This window comes from Dipodomys spectabilis, unplaced genomic scaffold, assembly GCF_019054845.1.
Source record: "Dipodomys spectabilis isolate Male_0828 unplaced genomic scaffold, ASM1905484v1 ptg000288l, whole genome shotgun sequence".
Classification (NCBI taxonomy): Eukaryota; Metazoa; Chordata; class Mammalia; order Rodentia; family Heteromyidae; genus Dipodomys; species Dipodomys spectabilis.
Genome location: NW_024870965.1, coordinates 7,142,579 through 7,165,944, shown reverse-complemented (window position 1 = coordinate 7,165,944; position 23,366 = coordinate 7,142,579). Strand labels below are relative to the sequence as shown.

Genomic DNA, 23,366 nt, shown 5'->3' with positions numbered 1-23,366 from the left:
AAAAAAAAAAGTTGGATCCCTCCTACCTCAGCCTCTAAAATTCAAGGATTATTGGCCTACATCATGACATTAGGCTTACACAAGACACTATTTCCAACCAAAGGTGAATTTTGTCCTCTAGGATATATTTGCAGTGCAGTGAAATTGGCCCTCCCTCCATTCCTCCCAGCAGAGCCTGGGTCTTCATGCATACTGCAGCCAGCAGTCACTACTGTTACTACTGGAGAGACAGTGACGGTGCCAGTAACTAAGAGACCAGGGATGTGGTTTTAATACATTATAATGCTCAGAACAGTCTTCCACAGCAGAGAATTAATTGACCTGAAATGTTAGTGCCCAGATTGAAAAACCCTACTTTAAGTTGGCTGTTTCATTGAGGTTGTTGCATTGATTTCCTAATTTGTTAGTAGCTACAAAATGATTTCTTTCTGAATGGATTTCTTTTTTTGGGTCCGGACGTGAAGCCTGATCTCTGGGCTTGGGCGCTGTCCCTCAGCTCAAGGCTAGCGCTCCACCACTTGAGCCACAGTGCCACTTCCGGCTTTTTTCTTTTTGCTTATGTGGTGCTGAGGAATTGAACCCAGGGCCTCAGGTATGCAAGGCAAACGCTCTACCACTGAGCCACCTTCCCAGCCCTCGGAATGGATTTCTAAATTCTGCCCATTTAAAGAATTTTCTATCCGGCCCACATATTTAATCCTAGCTGCTCAGGAGGCTGAGATCTGAGGCTCTAGGTTCAAAGCCAGCCCGGGCAGGGCAGGAAAGTCCATGAGACTCTTATCTCCAATAAACCACTCTAAAACCGGAAGAAGTGGTACTGTGGCTCAAGCGGTAGAGCGCTCACCTTGAGCTGAAGAGCGCAAAGATAGCACCCAAGCCCAGAGTTCAAGCCCCATGACTGACCCAAAAAAAAAAAAAAAAAGAATTTTCTTACTAAGTGGATCTATTTGAGTACCTTGAAATGCATTTTATATAGAAAAGATCGATTAATGTTCATTATGTCTTTAGTAATTTTCACAATACTAAGAGTTGCTACTAAATAATTCCTGTGGTCAGTAAGGTCTTTGCAGGTGAGCAATGTGGACTTCCTCTTTACTCCCCCTCCCTCCTTTGAATATCATTAACAGATTATAAGGTTAACATTCTTTGTTTCATTTATTTTTATGTTTTTGGTCACTGTGCTGCTTGTCTTTGCTTATGAGAGTTTTTCCATCAGGTGACACATGCCCTTCAGTTGTTTTATTAGCTTCCTAGATCTTTGGCATAAGGTGTATCAGACTGATTTACATTTTTGCAGATTGAGAACCAGCTATTTATTTAAGGGAAGTATTGAGATTATGTCTTACATTTTAATGAAGACATTCCACCTGAACTCATGTTTCCTACAAGAATTGTTTAACCCTTTTAAAGAAGAGGATTCTGACCCAGAGGTTGTGGGTCAACTGTCATCCTAGCCACTTTGAGAGGTAGGGATCAGGAAGACTGTAATTTGAAAGCAGCCCTGACAACAAACACTTTTTTTTTTTTTTGGTTGGTCATGGTGCTTAATGTTCCTGAGCTGTTTTGCTCAAGGCTAGTGCTCTACCACTGAGCTACAGCACCACTCCTTGTTTTCTGGTTGCTAATTGGAGATAAGAGTCTCACAGATTTTCTTGCCTGGGCTGGTTTTGAACTGCAGTCCCCAGATCTCAGCCTCCTGAGCAGCTAAGATTATAGACATGAGCCACCAGCACCAGCAGAAAAACGGAATTCTGACTTAACATTTGAAATAGTTTTTGGGGGAAGAGCACTGGGAGGTTAGGGGTGTCCATCCTGGGGCTTGACTCAGGGCCTGGGTACTGTTCCTGAGGTTTTTCTGCTCAAAGCTGGTGTTCTAGTTGAGCTACAGTTCCACTTGCAGCTTTTTTCATAGTTAACTGGAGATAAGAGTCTCACAGACTTTCTTCTTAGCCTGGCTTCGAAACATGATCCTCAGATTTCAGCCCCCTGAGTAGCTAGGATTACAGGCGTGAGCCCAGTGTCCAGCTCTGTAGTGAATTTATGAAACTGCATAGCTAACATAAATTAATATCGTGGCATTTCCATGGATTAGGATGACTATATTCTAGTTTGACATGCTTTGTTATTACTAATTTTTTATTTTAGTTAACTCAGTTGACTTTGTGGTTTGAAATCTAACTTGTCTTTCGCTTTAGACCTTGAAGTTATAACTGGCATTCCAGCTGAGGTACCACACATCAGAGAGAATGTGATGAGGGAAGGGCGCCATCTGTGTTTCCAGTTGGTGAGCCCATCTGGCATAGCTGTTTCTGCTCTCAGTTACGTTTCCAGGACCAATCAGCTGGCTGTGGGGTTTTCTGATGGCTACCTAGCACTCTGGAATATGAAAAGCTTAAAAAGAGAGTAAGTCTAACTTTCTTTTCTTTTGGTAGTTTTTTCTTGAATATGTCTTAGATTCACTTGTTTACAGATTAGCATGAGAATAGTGACTGACTTACCTTTAATTGTATTAAATCATAACTTAATAATGTAGCACTCAAGCCCTGGAGTTAAAGCACCATGACCAACGGGGGGAAAAAGCAAGCAATGTACTGATTCTCGGTCTGTTACAGATATTACACACAGTTGGAAGGTGGAAGGGTTCCTGTGTATGCTGTGATCTTTCAGGAACCTGAGAATGATCCTCGTAATTGCTGTTACTTGTGGGCAGTTCAGTCCACACAAGATAGGTTAGTAGTAGATGCATGTGGTTCTTAAAAATACTTGTGATACTGAGAGTGGGATGGTTTTCACTGTGATCCCAACAGGTGCTAAGGAGGCTCAGGCAAGAGCCTGAGTGAGTGAGAAAGCGAGTGAGCCTCCTCCTTGCCCTCGGCCAGTACGGAAAGGCTAGCTGTAGCCTGTGCCTGTCATCTCAGTGACATGGGTGACAGGGGAAGCATTAATAATTTCAGTTCAGGCTGGCTTAGACATTAATGTAGAGGCCATCTCATTTGAAAAATAACTAAAGCAAAAAGGATGTGGCTCAAGTGGTAGAGCATCTGCCTGGGAAAGTGCAAGATCCTGAGTTCAAATCCCAGTATCTCCAAACACAGAACAAACTACAAAAGCAAAGAGTGGAGCATACGCAAGTGTTCCCCAGCCCTGCAAGAACCAAAATAAGCAAATAAACAGGAACAATCGATTTCCTTTAGAAAACTTTGTACTGTCATTTCTTTTAATAAAAGCAGTATAATTCAGGGAATTAGGGAGTGATAGCTGAGATTATAATTAAAAGTTAGGGGCTGGGAAGGTAGCTGAGTTGGTAGAGTGTTTGCCTTGCATACATGAGGCCCTGGGTTTGATTCCTCAGCACCACATAAGCAGAAAAGGCCAGAAGTGGCGCTGTGGTTCAAGTGGTAGAGCGCTAGCCTTGAGCTGAAGAGCTGAGGGACAGAGCCCCAGGCCCCATGACCAACAATAATAATAATTATTATATAAAAAATTAAATGGTTATGTCTACATGTTTGAATAATTCTGGTTTAGCAGCAGGAAGATATTGTGCTTGTTATTCTTCTGCAAATGTTATTTCAAAGCTTAAACTAATAGTGGTAAATAATTTCTTGTTGATCAGTTTTAAGGCTGTCTGTTCATGGGAACCTTCTTATTTATGGTCCCATTCCCCCACTCCTTTAGTATTCGCCTTTACTCTGTTCTCCAGCTCTCCTGCCCATGTCTTACAGGAAGTTCGTACAATGATTTGGGTGAGCTTTCCCTATCCTAAGCTCTAATTTGAGCTTTTTTGCTCAAGGCTAGCACTCTACCACTTGAGCCACAGCTCTACTTCTAGCTTTTCAGTGATTAATTGGAAATTAAGAGTCTCATGGACTCTCCTGCCCAGGCTGGCTTTGAACTGTGATCTTCACTTCTCAGCCGCCTGAGGGGCTAGGATTACAGGTGTTAGTCTGGCTTTGAACTATGATCCTTAGATCTCAGCCTCTTGAGTGGCTGGGATTACAAGTGTGAGCCACGGACATCTAGCATGTTTGGTGTTTTAATAATATATTTTGTTTGTCTCAGTTGATTTCTGTTTCTTTCAGTGAAGGGGATATTTTGAGTTTGCACCTTCTTCAGTTGGCTTTTGGTGATAGAAAATGTTTGGCATCAGGACAAATCTTATATGAGGTAAATGAGAATGAGAATGTTACTACTTTGTTTTTCCCCATTTTAAGTGTACCTAGAAATATAGACATGAGCCACTGGCATCTGACCCTCCATGTGATTTTTATTTTTATACCCCAACTGGTAGTACATGGAAGTGTCTTGTGTTTGAAGATACAGCTTTATGTGTCTAAATCTAGCTTTTTATTTTTGTTGATTGTGTTGTGTGTAAAATTTTAGAGCCTTTATCAATGATCTGTTCTGATTTGTTCTGTATTTTCTTTGTTTTGTATTTTAAGTCCTATTAAAATTTGTGTGTATTTTATATTACAGGGATTAGAATATTGTGAAGAAAGATACACGCTGGATCTGGCGGGTGGCATGTTTCCTCTGAGGGGACAGACTAGTAACACCAGGTTGTTGGGGTGCCAGAGCATAGAGAAGTTCCGATCGCATGGCGAGAGAGAGGAAGGCATGAATGAAGGTTGGCTAAGAGCATGACATCGGCGGGAGTGGGGCGGCCTGGCTTGCGGGACAGAGTACTTTCTATAGTGTGTGAGGGCTTAAGTTCAGTCCCCCATACTTGTTAAGGAGAGTACTATATCATTTGAAGGCTTGACTTAAAATGTGTCCTGATTCAAAATTTATGACACTGGTTTCTATCGTTCATGTACCTTTTGGTTCAAAAATGATGATTATAGAACTTACTGAAGCCTGTATGAAATATTAATTATTTCTTGCTCTCTCTATTGCTGCAAAAAACTGAAAAATTAAGTGCATATGGCTAATGAAGGAGCCTTGTGTTTAATCCCACTCTCAAAATAAGAGATAGTCTCCAGTCTTACCTAATATATGGTCTCTGCTTCCTTGTCATCTTTTTCCTGCAAAAACGTTGTGGCACAGATTTTCTTTCTTTATTTTTTTTGGGGGGGGGTTGGGTCCAGTTGTGGGGTCTGAACTCTGGGCCTGGGCACTGTCCCTCAGCTCTTCAGCTCAAGGCTAGTACTCTACCACTTGAGCCACAGCACCACTTCCAGCTTTTTCTGCTTATGTGGTGCTGAGGAATTGAACCCAGGGCCTCAGGCATGCAAGGCAAGCGCTCTACCACTGAGCCACCTTCCCAGCCCCTGGCACAGACTTTTTGAATTGGTTGTTGATTTACATTTCATTCCTGTCACTAGTTACACCTTTTTACTTATTTTAAACTTGTTTCCCCATACCCGTGGAGGCTTTTTCAAGGACTTAGCTCGAAGATTAAATGAAAGTATCACCAGTGCCTTCAGTTGTGTGAAGTTTCATCAGGGCTTTTGGTAATGTGTGTGTGTTTATAGTGAGTTGAATTCTTATCATGAGCTCATTCATTTCACTACTGCTGTACCCTCCTCTGTAGCTGTGATCCTGTTTTCATAGTCAAACATGAACTAAACTCTTCTAACCTTTTTTGTTCTCTCCTTATTCTCACCCTTTATACTAGTCCAGTCCACAGTTACTCTAGGTTACTTGACTTTTCTCCCTTACCAAATGACTAGGCCAGTCCTTCTCACCCAAGGTTCCTCTAAAGAGTTAAGTCTTATTGCCAAAGACACCCATTTTAGCAAGTATTTAGCTTCTGTGGTACTAGCTATGTACCATCCTTGGGAAAATACTGATTGAGATTATTTTGTAGTAGAAACTTCCAGAATCCCAAAGTTGCGGAAATGCTAACAGAAACAAGATAATCTTTTCTGATGAGTACTTAACTGTTTTCAAAAAGAGAAATAGGGGTTAGAGGTATGGCTCAGTGGTAGAACATCAGATCAGGAATTCAAATCTCAATTTCTGACCCAAAACAAAACAGGAGAATAAATAGTCAAGAAAAAAATAAGTGAATAAATTTCTTACATATAAATGATAGAAATGTATTTTGCCAAATCTAAAGCATAACTTTAGTTTATGAGAAAATCTTGCTCTGATTCTGTTGGGGTGATTTTCCTAGGAGTATTTTATTTCACTGTTAAAATTGGCTTCTGTTTTCTTTCAGCGCTATCTCCTGACACCAGTGTTTCAGTCTTCACCTGGCAAGTGAATATATATGGACAGGGAAAACCTTCTGTCTATCTGGGACTTTTCGACATAAATCGTTGGTATCATGCACAAATGCCAGATTCACTAAGGTATGATTATTCTTCTCCCCCTCTCCATTCCTATGTTACATAGCTATCAAGGACTTAATCATTTTTTCAAATTTCCTTTTAGGTCAGGAGAATATCTACATAATTGTTCTTATTTTGCATTGTGGTCACTGGATGCTGTTGTAAGTAGAACTTCTCCACATTACATCTTGGATATATTAGTGCATGAGAGAAGTTTAAGTCGTGGAGTTCCTCCTGCATATCCACCTCCAGAGCAGTTTTTTAATCCAAGTACTTTTAATTTTGGTATGTATTCTCTAACTTTGCCTTTTGTGAAAAGTCGTGGTGTTGCATTCATGCCTCATTACTTAACAAAATTATCAAGTTGAGAAATTTAACACAAAAAAATTAACTTTAAAAATGTCAGCTTTCACAATTTATTTGTGATGAAGTTTGTTACTCTTTGAGTTAAAATGCTTAGAAGAGTTTAAACATTTATTCTGTGTAATAATTATATTGCCTAGCAATGTTAGAATAAATTGTGTTGCATGAAAGCCATTCTATACACTGAAGTACAATTTTACAACTGACACTGAAGTACAATTTTACAACTTTCTTTCAGATGCTACTTGTCTGTTGAACTCTGGAGTTATCCATATCACTTGTACTGGCTTTCAGAAGGAGGTGAGCAATGACTTAGCATTATAAATTGTATTTCTGAATGGAATTGAAGTCAAATATAATACATGTGACTTTTGAATGTATCTAGTATTTATTATACAAATGCTTTTTTTTGGAGGGGGGTTGGTTGTGGGGCTTGAACTCTGGGCCTGGGTGCTTTCCCTCAGCAGTTCATCTCAAGGTTAGCACGCTCCCACTTGAGCCACAGGGCCATTTCCTGTTTTCTGGTGGTTAATTGGAGATAAGAGTCCCAGAGGCTTTCCTGTCTGGGCTGGCTTTGATCCCTCAGATCTTAGCATCCTGAGTAACTAGGATTATAGGCTTGAACACAGGCCCCAGGCTTCATTATAATAACTCTTTTATCTTGAGCAGTTACTTAAGCTAGGTTTATGAGATAGCAGCTAAATAGTACTAGTTTTAACAACTTGCCAGAAGAGGCCTTGGGATGTTTTTAGCATCTTTTTATGGATTTTGGCTACCTTTCATAGTGTTTGATAGTATTTTCCATCAAAAATAGAAAAATACCTAGGGAAAGATGATGTGACAGACCTTTTCCTTGATAATCAACCCGTAGAAATACACACATGTATGTCATTGTCAAGATCTGTTGCCAAATCTATTAGCTTTCGAGAAGATTAACAGGGTTGCTGTTCATAAAAGTTATTTAAGCTACTTAAATACACTGTAATTGTTGATTCACAGCTGAAAATGATTAGTTGAGTTCAGGAACCTATAGATAATTTCCCTTGCTTGTGCAGTGTAGTCTCTTCATATCTTATTTATCTGTTACAGACTTTGACTTTTCTAAAGAAATCAGGACCATCTCTCAATGAAGTCATTCCTGATGGTTACAATCGTTGTCTTGTAGCTGGCCTTCTCTCACCAAGACTTATTGATGTGCAGCCTTCTAGTTTAAGTCATGTAAGATGATTTTAATTATATTCTTTCTGTTGGAATTCATGTGCTTAGCTGCTTTTTTTTTTTTTTTCTGCCAGTCTTGGGGCTTGAACTCAGGGCCTGAGCACTGTCTCTGAGCTTCTTTGGCTCAAGACTAGCACTTTCCCACTTGAGCCACAGCTTCACTTCTGGCTTTTTCTGCTTATGTGGAACTGAGGAATGGAACCCAGGGCTTCATGTGTGCTAGCCAAGCACTCTACCACTAAGCCACATCCCCAGACCTGTGCTTACCTTTTTATGGTCATAAAAATCTACTAGATATTTCTTGCAGAAGTGGATAAAGTAGTATCAGGACTACTCTAAATGACTAGTAGTTACAGATCTCAGATTTGGCTTACATATCATACTTCCAAGACCAAATAGACTATAACTTGGCACCAGATCCAAGTAGTATAAGATAAGGAGTATAAGACAGGAAACACACTATGCTTTCATGAAACATAGCATGATGAAGTCTTTATTGCAGATTGCAAGCCATGTTAAAGTGTGGGTTCGTACAAAAGGGAAGCCCTCGTGATAGAGCTAAATCTCAGGATCTGTAGCAACAAAGCTTGTCCCTGAGCACTTGTTTGAAACGTAGATTTGTGGTTCTTGTCTTAGAGCTAATAAATCAGACAGTCTGGGCACAGAGCCCAATAATCTTATATTTTAACATCTTACAAAAAGTTATTAATTTATTTCAATTTGCTTATAAAATATGTTAGAAGCCGGGCGCCGGTGGCTAACGCCTATAATCCTAGCTATTCAGGAGGCTGAGATCTGAGGATCGTGGTTCAAAGCCAGCCCGGGCAGGGCAGGAAAGTCCGTGAGACTCTTATCTCCAATAAACCACTAGAAAACCAGAAGTAGCACTGTAGCTCACGCGGTAGAGCGCTCACCTTGAGCTGAAGAGCGCAGGGACAGCGCCCAAGCCCAGAGTTCAAGCCCCAGAACCGACAAAAATAATATAAAATATGTTAGAAAGTAAATCCTCAGGCTGCTTCTCCATGGAGAAAGAAAAAATATTTATGAACTCTTTATTTGCAAGAATGGTTTAAGCTGGGCTGGGGAGGTGGCTCAGTGGTAGAGAGCTTGCCTTGCATGCCTGAGGCCCTGGGTTCAATTCCTCAGCACCACATAAGCAAAATGAAAAAAAGCCAGAAGTGGCGCTGTGGCTCAAGTGGTAGAGCGCTAGCCTTGAGCTGAAGAGCTGAGGGACAGCGCCCAGGCCCAGAGTTCAGGCCCCATGACCGGACCCCCCCCCCCCCCCCAAAAAAAAAAAGAATGGTTTAAGCTATTTAAATAAGTACAGATAGGTAGTATAAATAAATGACTTTTGGAAAAGGAGCCTTTGAAATAATCAGATGAAATAAAAATAGATTTTTGATAGCTTATATCTGCAGTTGCAGCGTAATACTTGGTTTCATGTAATTTAATTTTATATTTAGTATACTTACTATTAATGACAGATTTCTTCCTCTTTCCCCCCTAAGTTATTATAACTATGTATTCACTTAAGTATATAATTATCTATGGTAACAAATATTTATAGATACAGATATAACAAAAATATATAGAGATAACAAAAACAAAGATATAGATATAACAAAAACAAAGGTTTTCTTTTGTTTTTTGTTTTTGTTTTTTTTGTTCGATCGTGGAGCTTGAACTCTGGGCTTGGGCACTGTCCCTGAGCTCTTCAGCTGAGGGAGAGCACTCTACCACTTGAGCCACAGCACCCAAAACAAAGGTTTTCTAAATCTATATTTATATAAATATATATATAAATGTGTTGGTTCATGCCTATAATCCCAGCTACTCAGGAGGCTGAGATCTGAGGATCACACTTCAAACCCAGCCTGGACAGGAAAGTCTGTGAGACTCTTATCTCCCATTAATCCCCAGAAAACTGGAAATGGGAATGTGGCTCAAGTGGTAGAGCACTTGCCTTGAGCTGAAGAGCTCAGAGACAGTGCACAGGCCCAGATTTCAAACCCCATGACCGACAAAAAAAAAAAAACGTCTCCCAGACTTTCCTGCCTGGCTGGGTTGGCTCCAAACCAGGATCCTAAGATCTTAGACTTCTGAGTAACTAAGATTGGAGGTATGATCCACAAAGCACTCAGCTCACTCTCTTGATCATGCGCTCCCAGACATCTTTTGCAATGGGGTTACATCATTTTACATTTTCACTAGCGATGTATAAGGATTCTTTAAAACAACAACAATAAACCTCTGAGCTTAATAATCACAATGCTTATATTTACTAGTGGGTCTTAATGATTTTTTAGCGTTTACTACTGATCTCATATTGTTTCTCTTCATTTCTTTCTTAATGCTTGGCTTAGGAAGAACAGCTAGAAGCTGTATTGTCAGCAGCAGTTCACACAAGTTCCCTGGGACTTTTGACTGGTTGTATCAGAAGGTGGATAACAGAAGGTAATATACTGATTTTCAGAATCAGTAGTTCTTGGGTTTTTACTGTGAGGACTCACATGGAGCTGTAAGGCCTCATGCAGAGAGAACTGCGTGAATCTCCTGCAGTGGTGCTGTGTGCCAAGAGAACTAGAGTGCTTCCTGTATGTGTCAATACCTGCTCTCCCCTGGACTCATTTGTCTTCCCATAACTGCTCTGTTCCTCAGAACTCTTATATCTGAAATTCTGTCATTTCAAACATGCTCATAAAGTAGTATCAGTATGAAAGCTGATGTGTACAAAATTTTGTTCACATTCAGCCAGGTGATGTATATATTAATCACTTTTTCTTTCTTTTTTTTTGGTCAGTTGTGAGGCTTGACCTCTGGGCCTGGGCGCTGTCCCTGAGCTCTACTACTTGAGCCACAGTGCCACTTTGGTTTTCTGGTGGTTTATTGGCGATAAGAGTCTTATGGACTTTCCTGCCCAGGCTGGCTTTGAACTTTGATGCTCAGATCTCAGGCTCCTGAGTAGCTAGGATTACAGGTGTGAGCCACTGGCACCCAGCAAATCACTTTACTCTTTATGGGTTGTGTTTTGTTTTTTTGAATCAAGTATCATTAACAGTTCCGTGCTAGCTGGCCTTAAATTGATTCTCTTACCTAACCTCCCTGATGAAGTAGTTATGTGCCACCACACTTGACTAGCTTTCATGCCTCTTTAACTTCCTAAATCTGGTACAATTATTTTTGAGAGGGTGGGAAACTGGGGATGTTTTGTTTTTACTTGCTGTGCCAATAATTGTCTTTTAAGTATTAGTGGTTTGTAGAAGCTTACCAGCCTGTCATTTTGTGGGCTGACATCTATCTTCTGTAAGCTGGTCTTTTCTTCCCTGCTACCCAGGAATGATGTGCCTCCTGATTCTCTGAGCATAGATGCTGCTTGGCCAGAGTGTCCTGACTAAGACTGATTTAGCTCTGTTCACTTGGTTAGGGTACTGCCCGCCAGATTTGTATTCTGTTGGCAATGAATACTTTTTTTCTTTTCACATTTACAACTAAGAACAACCAAATTCTGCTGCTAATTTGCGCTTTGTTCTTGAATGGACATGGAATAAAGTGGCTGTCACAAAAGAGGAGTTTGACAGATTATGTAAGTATTAAAAGTGCAAATTTGGATAAAATTTCATAGTTAAAAACTAAGGTTGTGTTTTCTGTATGTAATAGTTCTTAATAGAGGGCTGGGAAGGTGGCTCAGTGGTAGAGCGCTTGCCTTGCATGCATGAGGCCCTGGGTTCGATTCCTCAGCACCACATAAGAAAAAAGAAAAAAGCCGGAAGTAGTGCTGTGGCTCAAGTGGTAGTGTGCTAGCCTTGAGCTGAAGAGCTGAGGGACAGCGCCCAGGCCCAGAGTTCAGGCCCCACGACCGGACCCGAAAAAAAAAAAATAGTTCTTAATAATATGAAGTTGTGGGCTGGGAAGGTGGCTCAGTGGTAGAGCGCTTGCCTTGCATGCCTGAGGCCCTGGGTTTGATTCCTCAGCACCACATAAGCAAAAGAAAAAAAAGCCAGAAGTGGCGCTGTGGCTCAAGTGGTAGAGTGCTAGCCTTGAGCTGAAGAGCTGAGGGACAGCACCCAGGCCCAGAGTTCAGGCCCCATGACTGCCCCCCCTCCCCCCCCAAAAAAAATATGAAGTTGTAAATTCTTAAAATTTACAATTTCCAGAAGTCATTAAATTATTAAATTAACTAAATTATTAATTTTTTATTAAATTAACTGAAACCTTTTTGTTCTTTTTATTTTGGTTTTCTTTTTTAAAGTGCTCCAGATTGAACTCAGCCTTGTGCTTGCTTAACAGGCATTCCACCACGTTAGACATGCCCCTCTATCATTAAAATAATTTTACGATGGAATTTTAAGCTGACAATAGTGAGTTTTTGAATTACACATTATCTTGTGGTTTTAGGAGCTAATTTACAATATACACTGGTGCTGGAGTAACTGAAATGGGCCTTGCTCCTTACTCAGGTTCTTTTCAGAATGTTCATGGCAGGGTGAGCCTGTTACCTACAAATGCTATTATCTCATACCAAATCATTTTCCTCCTTGATAGTCTCTTTAATTATTTCATGTGTACTTTGACTTGTGTAAGTACTCAGAGATAGATGATAGCACAGTAAGAGAAAGCAAAATTTAAGTTTATTGAATAGTAGGTGCCTGGGTCACTTCTACCCTAATTCAGTGCATACAGATAAGCTGACGTCCTCTGAGTTCTGAGAGTACATTCTAGGTTCCTTTAGGTTGCTTGCCAATCCTAGCCTGTCTTTAGAACGTTTATAATAAATACGTTTTTTTGAGTAATAAGAATTAGAGACCGTCTGTACTTGGGATTATAATTCACTCAGATTGACTGTGAAACTCACGCATTTTGCCTTGAAAGGCACACCCTTGTTTGATGGCTCCTGTCGCTTCATCGACCCACAAACCATCCAGTCCATCCAGCAGTGCCAGTTGGTTTTAAGCAATCTCAATACTGTCTTCAGCTGCTTTACATCAGAAGCTAAAGAGATCACCTTGAGAGGTATTTGTGTTTTATATAAATGAGTACTTTATCAGTTTATACTTAAGAGGAAGAAAGTTCCTGTGTCTTAAGTGGATCCTTGTGTAAGGAAGTCATCGTTTCTCAAATGTAAAATTCTCTTTTCTTGTAAAGCTACAGAGCGCTCTTGTGCACTGTCAGCCAATGTTCAGATAAGCTTGGGGAATTTCAGAGACAGTGGCTGTAGTTACTGTAGTGTCCTCATAGAATTTCAACTTTTGAAATGATATAATAGTTTTTTACACAAAGAAGTGGATATTTTCTTTCTTTTTTTTTTTTTTCATTTGAACAAAATAAAAATGGTGGGCAAAGGAGCTAAGGAGAGACTTCTCAGCGGCTGAGATAAGAATGGCAAACACAGGATGATGATACTCATCATCCCTGACCATAAAGGAAATGCAAATCAAAACAATTCAGATATTTCATCTCACCCCCATTATTAGACTGGCCAACACTGAATTCAAACAACAAATGCTGGCAGGGATGTAGGGGAAAAGGAACCGTAGTGCACTGTTGGTAGGAATGTAAACTGGTACACCCACTTTTGAGAGCAGTCTGGAAGTTCCTCAGAAAACTAAACCTAGATCTTCCTTACAATCCAGCCATACAACTCCTGGGCCTTTACCCAGAACTTCACAAGTCAAGATACCAAAAAGACACTTGCACATCCATGTTCATTGCTGCACTATTCATAATAACCACGTTGTAGAAACAGCCCAGATACCTTATACTAGATGAGTGAATTGAAACCTGGTACCTACACACAATGGAATTTTACATAGGCATTAGGAAGAATATTGTTATGTCATTTGTAGGGAAATCGGTGGACTAAGAACAGTTCATGGTAAGTGAGGTAAGCCAAGCTCAGAGAGACAACACATGTTTTCTCTCATGTGCAGAAGATAGACCTAAAATACTGGGACATAATAAAGGAATTCACACACAGTGAGACCAAAGGAGGATACTCTTAGGTCAGGAACATCTTAGGTTTGTACATCTGATAGTACAAAATAATTCTTATTGAAATGAACTCTGGAAAATGAAAACGAGATTTTTTTTTTCTTTTTTGCTGTTTTTTCTTTCCCTGATTTATGTAACTGTAACCTCCTCTTACATCACCTTTATAATAACAATTTAAAAAATAACCCCCCCCCCCTTTTTTTTTTTAACTGGTTGTAGACCTGAACTCGGCCTGGGCACTGTCCCTCAGCTCTTCAGCTCAAGGCGAGCGCTCTACCGCTTGAGCCACAGCTCCACTCCCGGCTTTTTCTGTTTATATGGTGCTGAGGAATTGAACCCAGGGCCTCATGCATGCAAGGCAAGCATTCTACCACTGAGCCACCTTCCCAGCCCAAATACAAACCTTTAAAAAAAAAAAAAAAAGCTGCTATTCTTAGGAACTCAGGAGGCTGAAAAGCCAGTGTAAGCAAAAAAGTCCATGAGACTCTTATCTCCAAATAAACACCAAAAAACTGGAAGTAGCACTGTGGCTCAGAGTGATAGAGCTCTATCCCTGAGCAAAAAAGGTTCAGGGACAGTGCCCAGACCCTGAGTTCAAGCCCCACACATGGGGAGAAAAAATAAATAAAACTGACCTTTTGTTTGATTTGGTTTGGAAAACCTAAATTAATAATTATACTTGTTGCATAAAATGTCTACCTTAGTCAGTGACTTAATTTAGCATCTTGGGGATTTTTTTAATGTCACTTTGGACCAAAGTAAATTAGACATAAGCTAAATTTATTCAAAATATATACATACTGTTAAAACATCACTAGTATCAAAAATTGTTGAATATTTTGGTTTTTTGTATGTTATTGGTAATTAAAAGTTAACTCTTTACAGGAATGGTGGACTTAAACAATAAACATCTGGTTACCCAGCTCATCTGTCAATATGCACAAATGGTTCTTTGGTTCTCTCACTCTGGACTTTTACCAGAAGGCTTAGGTAAAGTATTTACTTAATCTATAAATATTAATAAAAAATATTAGGGGCTGGGAAGGTAGCTCAGTGGTAGAGTGCTTGCCTTGCATGCATGAGGCCCTGAGTTCGATTCCTCAGCACCACGTAAGCAAAAAGAAAAAAGCTGGAAGTGGCGCTGTGGCTCAAGTGGTAGAGCACTAGCCTTGAGCTGAAGAGCTGAGGGACAGCGCCCAGGCCCAGAGTTCAGGACCCACAACTGGACCTCCCCCCCCCCCCCCCCAAAAAAAAAAAAAGAAAGTAACAATGTGTAGTATTCTAATGTTACTTTGGCAAGGCTGCAAGTTAAACAATATTATAAAAATGTGTTAAAATATCATCCATGATAAAAGTTAATACTATTAGTTGGGCACCAGAGGCTATTCAGGAGGCTAAAATCTAAGGAACACAGTTTGAAGCCAGCCAGGTCAAGAAAGTCCATGAGACTCTTACCTCCAATTAATCACCATCAAGCCAAGAAAAGAGCTGTGGCTTGAGTAGTAGAGTGCTAGCCTTGAGGAAGAAAGCTCAAGGACAGTACCCAGGCACTGAGTTCAAACCCTAGGATCAGGGCTGGGAAGGTGGCTCAGTGGTAGAGCACTTGCCTTGCATGCATGAGGCCCTGGGTTCGATTCCCAAGCACCACATAAGCAAAAAGAAAAAAAGCCAGAAGTGGCACTATGGTTCAAGTGGTAGAGCGCTAGCCTTGAGCTGAAGAGCTGAGGGACAGCACTCAGGCCCAGAGTTCAGGCCCCATGACCCCCAAAAAAAGGAATACTATGGTATGGTAAGAAGTTCTGGGAATAATACAGTCTTTTTTCCTCCAAACTTACAATGATACAGATGATACTGTACAGCTGTCAAAGCTGTGCTACAACTACCCCAGCATCCAGGGCTACTACACCAGCCGCCGGCACAAGTGGAAGAACTCCCCAAGGTACAGTGGTATCCTGCCCTCTGAACAGTGGCTGCTATGTTGTAACTGACTAACAGCCAGAAATTGCCACTGTCAACTTTTAATTGTATTGTTTGCTTTGACCTAATGGCCAAGCCTTTATTTTTAAATTTAGGAGATTTTCATTACCATTGTTTTCTGAGTAACACTTTTACCATGAGTAATTTGTTAGAAGAGATTGTATAATTTAAGCTCTTTTCCCCTTAGAATCCTTTTTTTTTGTTTTGTTTTGTTTATTTTTCCCAGTCCTGGGAAACTCAGGGCCTGGGCACTGTCCCAGAGCTTCTTTCGCTCATGGCTTCTTGATTTATAAAGAAGACTAGACTTTTCTTCAAAGTATACCTATTCCACCAAAGTTTTAAGTTATTTCTCAAAATTTAAACCATTTCCTTCCTTATTCCTATTTCTTTTACATTGTGTGTGGCCCTCAGGAATTTAAATTGCCTTCTTCCTGTTAGAATGAATTATACATATAACATCTTAAGGGCAATGCTGGGTTTCTTAGGTCAGACTCTCCTGAGAGCCCTTAACTTAAAAGACTATCCTGTGTTAATTCTGATGCTTGGCAAATTTTGGGAACCAGTTTTTAGGACAAATAATTGCAAGGAAAGAACATAAACTCAGAAAAGTGATTGGCATATTTTGCAATGCTTTATCTGTAGTTTAAGTATGTATTATTGAGCTGGTTTACTATACTTTCTGGCTAATTGACACATTAGCATAAAGAATACATAAAATATGCAGACCACATAGTACAGTTCTGAACACAGGAACAGTTTAGAAGATAGAAACTATGATTAATGAGGAGATAGAATTAGAGACAGCATTTGCATGCCACGATCTGGGTATTCAATAATAACTTTTTGTATGAAGGAATTAGCATATAAGAATAATCCTAGTGATGAAATAAAAAGTAAAACTTGCTGATTTTCAACTGCAGTGCTTTATTACTTTAGGCTGCCAATACTGACAGGTAACTAGCTCAAGATGGAATGGAGTAATCTCGCGTATTTGACTGGTTAGACCACATGCTTTCCTTACTTTGGCTTGCTAATGACTAACATGAGGCACCTTCAGGACAAACCTGATTAGTGTTGCTCTGATTCTGAGGTTCTTGTCATGCTAAATGCAGTCTAGTCTTACCATTTCCCTCTCCAGAGTTTAATTGGATTAGTATTTTTAAGAATGATGCTGTTGGGGCACTAGTGGCTTACACTAACTAAGGTGGCTGAAAGCTGAAGCTAGTCCAGGTAGGAAACTGTTTGAGATTCATCATCTCTAATTATCTACCAAAAAACCAGAAGTAGCACTGTGGCTCAGAGTGGTAGAGCTTAACTCTTGAGTGTAAAAGCTCAGGGAAGAACCCAGGCTGTGAATTCAAGCCCCACAACTGACAAAAGGAAAAGAATGATGTTTGGTATTTTGATAGCAATAATAACTCTAACATTAAAAATCCTTAATGCTTATCTTATTACAGAGGAAAGTGGAACCATGATTGCTTGATGATCGATGGATTGGTTTCTCAGTTAGGAGACCAAGTTGAGAAGTTGTGGAAACGGGATGAAGGAGGCACAGGAAAATATCCTCCTGCTAGTCTGCATGTAGGTTTACAGTAACATGCTACTACTTTAAAAGTGTATACAAGTTGGGGGCAAGGAGACAAGCTAGTATACTTTTCATACCTACCTACAGGCTAGGGAAAAGAAAGGCCATGGATGGATGGGTGGCTGGATGGGATGAGGGAATGAAAGACTGTAAGATGCACTGAAGCTTTTATCCTTTTGTTCTATAGGCGCTACTTGACATATATTTATTAGAGAATGTCACTGAAGCCAGCAAACACTCTGTTGTATCCTTTACATTTTTATAAAAATGTTTGTTATGAAATTTCAGATTAGTAGGCATCTACTACAATTGCAGTTTTATATTTGAACTTTTTTTTGGTGGGGGGGGAGGCGGGCTTGAACTCTAGGCCTGAGCGCTGTCCCCTCAGCTCTTCAGCTCAAGGCAAGCGCTCTTCCACTTGAGCTACACCACTTGCGGTTTTCTGGTGGTTTATTGGAGATAAGAGTTTCACGGACTTTCCTGCCCGGGCCGGCTATGAACCGAGATCCTCAGATCTCAGCCTCCTCAGGAGCTAGGATTACAGGCATGAGCCACCCGCGCCCGGCTATTTCAACTTTTTAACACTAATTCTAAGTATTCTAGAAGGATATGATTCTTGGCTTTTATCAGATTCTTAAGTATGTAAGAACCACTGCTTTGGCTAGAGATGGAGCCTAGACTGGGGCAGAGCTCTTGCCAAACCTGTGAAATTTCTACCCCAACTGGAATTAAAAACAAGAACAACTGCTCTACTATTGCCAGTGACAAGTGCTGAAAATGAGTATCTTGTAAGTTAGCCTAATATTACCATAGGCATTATTTTAGACCTGGAGTCTTCATGATAATAAATTTGTGTTGGTTTCTTAGTCTAATAATAGGTAGTTCATCAGTTATCAAGTTATGTTTACTTAAGCTTCCAATTACCCAATAACGAATTGGAGCTGTAGCTTTGTTTTTAAATTCAACTAGCAAATTTCTTAATTTTCATTTAGTTTTGTTTTGGGGGGGTAAAAAGGAGCAAGTGTACTGAAGTTCATCTCATTTGTGGTGGGCATAGTGACGTACTAAGAACAAGTGGAGTTCTCGTGGGACCGATTGTGCCGCATGGAATAGAACTGTATTCTGTAGCTGATGCTCACTACAGCCTATATTCAAGCCTCCTTTACTGTTGAAGCCTTCTGCTACACGAGTCTAAACGCATATGTAGGCATTTGTTTTATTGTCCTTAATCCTTTCCACAAGACCATTTATTTGCTGCTTGATATTATGTATTCTTTTCCAAACAAAACGGATACTCCCATTGAATCTTTTCCAACTGCCTTTGCCATTTCTTGGGGCCATGTTAAACTTATTCAAGGATTTTGGCTGATAGATCATAATGACTATGAGGTGAGTTTGTAGTTCTTTTAGTAGGCAGTTTTTGCAAGTTATGATAATTGTAGGAAGAATACATAACTACATTAAAATTGATCTTAAAGATGATAAAGTCTATTTCTAGAAGCACTGAGTTTAATGAGTACCTTTGCCAATGACTACTTCAGGCAGCAAGAATACAAGGATACAATGGTTCAGAGGTTCCAGCTGCTGATGAAATGATATTTACAAGTGAACTGTAAACACTGGATTTGTACTAGAGAAATGTTAGGAGTTTTAGGTGAACATTATAAGAAAAAGACTTAACATTGTTATATAAAATTAGTGGTGAATAGATTTTTATATAATTTAATGAGGCCTCAAATGTATGAGCTTCTGATAAAAGTTCAATTTTTTAGAATTCAGTACACTGTACATTAGTTTTTTCAGCTTGTATTTAAGCTGATGCTATTTTGATTTGTGTGGTTTGTCAAATGCTTGATACCTAACCACTTTCCTCATCATTTCTTACAGAGTGGTTTAGATCTTCTCTTTCATCCAGTGACTGCAAAACCTGTGTCATGGCAACATGCAAGGATTATCCAAGCCTTCATGAGTCAAGGAGAGCACAGACAGGCCCTTAGATACATTCAGACCATGAAACCTGCCGTCTCCAAGGGTAGTGATGTTGTTCTCCACCTCTCCGTTCTGCTTTTTAATAAGTAAGTGTTTCTCTTAAAGGTATAACTCAAAGGTGGCCTGCATATGGTGGCACATTCCTATACAATTTCAGTTGTAAAGGATGTGCTTAATAAATAGCACACAAATATGTTACTCAGTTTCCAAGCAGCATTACTCTCTAGAAAAGCCTCTGTGGCCCTAAGTGTCCTTTACATGAAATGCAGAAATAAAACTTAAGTAGTTCAGTGCCATTTGTAACCAGATATGGAGGCTCATGCTTGTAATCCCAGCGCTCAGGAAGCTGAGGCAGGAGCATCTTAAATTTGAAGCCAGCCTGTGCTATTTAGGGGTACTCAGTTAAAAAATAAAAAGAGCTAGGCGCTGGTGGCTTACGCCTGTAATCCTAGCTACTGAGGAGCCTGAGATCTGAGGATCGAGGTTCAAAGCCAGCCTGGGCAGGAAAGTCCGTGAGACTCTTATCTCCAATAAACCACTAGAAAACTGGAAGTGGTGCTGTGGCTCAAGCGGTATAGAGCACTCGCCTTGAGCTGAAGAGCTGAGGGACAGCGCCCAGGCCCAGAGTTCAAGCCCAAAGAGAAGAAAACATTTGTGAAATAAGTTGTGCCAGATAAAGTAAATGGTAAAATTACTAGGATCTGTGATTTTAGCTCAGTGGTAGAGCTGGTGCTTAGCATTAACCCTGAGCCCAGGTTCCAAATTATGTCAGTGGTCAGCACTGCCAGATAAGTGAGACATCTCTGTGCTCTCAGACTAATTTTTATTCAGTAGTGGTATTTGTTAGGTGATCAAAGCCTTTAATCTTACTGGAATTGCCACTGGTTGTGGCAAAGGTGTTAGGAGGATAGTCTTTGGACATAATGGATTTTTTGTTTGTTTTTGTGCCAGTCCTAGGATTGTTTTCCTCAAGGCTAGCTAGCACTCATTCACTTCTGGCTTTTTGGTGTTTGGTTGGAGATAAGAATCTCATGGACTTTTCTTCCCAGGCTGGCTTTTAAAACTGTGATCCTCTGATCTCAGCCTCCTTCTTAGCTAGTATTACAGGCGTGAGCTGCCACCACCCAGTCTTTTTTTTTTTGGAGGGGAGGGGGTGTCCCAGTTGTGGGGCCTGAACTCTGGGCCTGGGCGCTGTCCCTCAGCTCTTCAGCTCAAGGCTAGTGTTCTACCACTTCAGCCACAGCGCCACTTCCGGCTTTTTTCTTTTTGCTTATGTGGTGCTGGGTAATCGAACCCAGGGCCTCATGCATGCAAGGTAAGCGCTCTACCACTGAGCCACTTCCCCAGCCCAGCCACCACCAGTCTTAACTGGATTTTGTGTCCACGCATATGTGCCAGTCCTAGGGCTTGAACTGTTATGTGTGAGGCTAGTTTTTGGTGGTTAATTGGAGATAAGAGTCACAATTTTCTTCCAGGGTCAGCTTCAAACCAAGATCGTTAAAGCTCAACCTTCTGAGTAGCTACAATTACATTGGTGCCCAGCTTTAAATGGGGTTTAATTTAACATTATACTATGTTCTGAAATACAGAAACTGTTGATACTTTTAACTCTGTTCTCATTTGTAATATGAAGTTAGTAATGCCCACCTTCCAATAGTAAGAGGACAATATTAATATCACAAGTTTTATTCATTACAATTGCTGACAGAGTACTTAATTACTATTAATTGTAATAGTGGTTGAACAGCTATTAGTTATTTTGTTAAACCTCCCAACTTGATTCTTATCTTAGCCTCAACCATCTCGTTGATAGAGTAATCTTTCTATTTTCCTAAAACTCAATGCTGATATTTTCAATTTTATTATCTATATTTATACAAATACCATCATGGCTATTGTTTGGTAGTCTTGCAAGTTGACCATGATGTACCCTATGTTGATAGATTTAAAGTAAATAAAAGCTTTAGATAGGTTTTAATATGATTTATTTTGCCTTTGTATCATACAGGTATAATAAAACCTGTTTTTCTTACCCCTAACTTCTTGGTTTCTAACTTAATTGCATTATAATCACTTAGTATGATTCATCTGGTGACTTGTCTTTAAAACCTTGGTGAGATTTAATTCACCCACTGATAAGCAGTCAGTTAGGTGAAAGTGCTAACTGTATTTGTCTAAAATATCAAGCCTGTTGATTATATGATTTTAATCTTTCAGTCTTCAATGGTCTGTTTCGTAAGTTACTTACTTTGGTGTTGGATATAATACGTTCCTATCAATAATGTCCTGTTTTTTGTACCTGCCTGCAAAGCTTACCTGGTTTTCTCTTATTCTGGTAAAATTAGAGGTTAGTGGTAGCTTATTTGCCTGTGTGGAATTTGTTTTTTCATTGCCTTTCCTTTTTTGCCAAGCATTTAGTGTCTTCCTTTACACAACTATTTAAAGATAATTAGAAAGATTGTTTATGGAGTTGGTCACTAGTTCTCTAGGCTACCTTCTCTACTGTATTACCAAGAACCCCACCAACCATACATTGCTTACTAAAGTGATTCGTGTTTGCTTACTGCCAGCATGCTATAATATCAAATGGAATCATTTTCTTAGTCTTCTCTGTAGCATATATACCATAGGAAACAGGATAATACAGTTTATACATTGGCAAATGGGTTTCGGGAGATGTAAGCTTTTCCTACTACAGACACACTGACTGGAAAGAAATGTTATCCTTTGTCTTTTACAATATTCTGTATACTGTTGTCAATACTGGGTGAAGTGTAAAAGTTTATTTAGCATAATCTGCTACAGAGGAGTCACTTTTGGAGGGAGACTGTCAGAGCTATACTCAGGCCCTCATCCTCAGATCTCAGCCCCCTGAGTAGGTAGGCTATTAGGTGTAAGCTACCAGTACCTGGCTTTGTATAAACATTTTAAAGGAAAAAATTTCCTTGCCCATGTAATTGTAACCCCTCTGTACCGTATTTTCACTTTAAAATTTAAAAAAGGAAAAAATTTTCAAAGTCTATCCATGTACTGGGAGGAAAAAGTCACGTATATCACAATTTATTTTAAATAAGAAATTCACTATTTCTACATTAAGAAGTATAATATGAGCCGGGCGCTGGTGGCTCACGCCTGTAATCCTAGCTACTCAGGAGGCTGAGATCTGAGGATCGCGGTTCAAAGCCAGCCCGGGCAAGGAAGACCGTGAGACTCCTATCTCCAATAAACTACCAGAAAACCGGAAGTGGCGCTGTAGCTCAAGTGGTAGAGCGCTCGCCTTGAGCTGAAGAGCTGAGGGACAGCGCCCAGGCCCAGAGTTCAAGCCCCAGGACAGGGGAAAAAAAAAAAAAAAAGAAGTATAATATGATAATTGGATCTCTCCACCTTTTTTTTCTTCTTGGGAACTACTCATCATTAATCATTTCCTGTCTCTTGAGGTCAGCTAAACAAATGCCGCATGCACACCTCACCTTCCACTACACGCCCACCAGCACACACACACATACACACAGCTGTTTAGAACAGCATACTGGATACCCTTAAACATTCAGCCTTCTTAGTTTGGAGTTATTTTATTCAGTTATTTTATTAAAAGCTTCCTTATTTTTAAATTTTGCACAGTTATGCATTATGCACACATTTAGTTCATTTAGTTCTGAAGATCTGACTCTGGAAAACTCTCATGCAAGAAACCAAATGATCTTACTGCCCATAGAGTTTTTCTGCAAATGGAACTTGGTGTCTGAGACTGTAAAATTTGACCCACTTCTCCAACCTCCAATCAGACCTTGCTTTGAATCAGCCCAGATCATCTTACAGCCTATTCTTTTTTTTTCTTTACTCTTTTTTTTTTTTTTTTGTCGGTTGTGGGCCTGAACTCTGGGCCTGGGCGCTGTCCCTCAGCTCTTCAGTTCTACCACTTGAGCCACAGCGCCACTTCCGGCTTTTTTTTTTTTCTTAATGTGGTGCTGAGG

At 40.0% G+C, this 23,366-nt stretch overlaps 1 protein-coding gene across 1 annotated transcript in view; it reads left to right on the top strand.

The window, feature by feature from the left end:
• Ahctf1 (AT-hook containing transcription factor 1) overlaps positions 1 to 23,366 on the top strand; it is a 59,742-nt gene that overhangs the window by 11,023 nt on the left and 25,353 nt on the right. Inside the window, exons 5-21 of the mRNA XM_042701163.1 lie at positions 2,196 to 2,403; positions 2,613 to 2,729; positions 4,080 to 4,164; positions 4,474 to 4,624; positions 6,161 to 6,293; positions 6,376 to 6,557; positions 6,874 to 6,935; positions 7,725 to 7,853; positions 10,217 to 10,307; positions 11,347 to 11,436; positions 12,723 to 12,863; positions 14,727 to 14,831; positions 15,687 to 15,780; positions 17,276 to 17,399; positions 17,591 to 17,647; positions 18,646 to 18,792; positions 19,291 to 19,478. Coding sequence (XP_042557097.1) covers positions 2,196 to 2,403; positions 2,613 to 2,729; positions 4,080 to 4,164; positions 4,474 to 4,624; positions 6,161 to 6,293; positions 6,376 to 6,557; positions 6,874 to 6,935; positions 7,725 to 7,853; positions 10,217 to 10,307; positions 11,347 to 11,436; positions 12,723 to 12,863; positions 14,727 to 14,831; positions 15,687 to 15,780; positions 17,276 to 17,399; positions 17,591 to 17,647; positions 18,646 to 18,792; positions 19,291 to 19,478 — 2,104 coding nt within the window. The remainder of the gene's footprint in view (positions 1 to 2,195; positions 2,404 to 2,612; positions 2,730 to 4,079; positions 4,165 to 4,473; positions 4,625 to 6,160; positions 6,294 to 6,375; positions 6,558 to 6,873; positions 6,936 to 7,724; positions 7,854 to 10,216; positions 10,308 to 11,346; positions 11,437 to 12,722; positions 12,864 to 14,726; positions 14,832 to 15,686; positions 15,781 to 17,275; positions 17,400 to 17,590; positions 17,648 to 18,645; positions 18,793 to 19,290; positions 19,479 to 23,366) is intronic.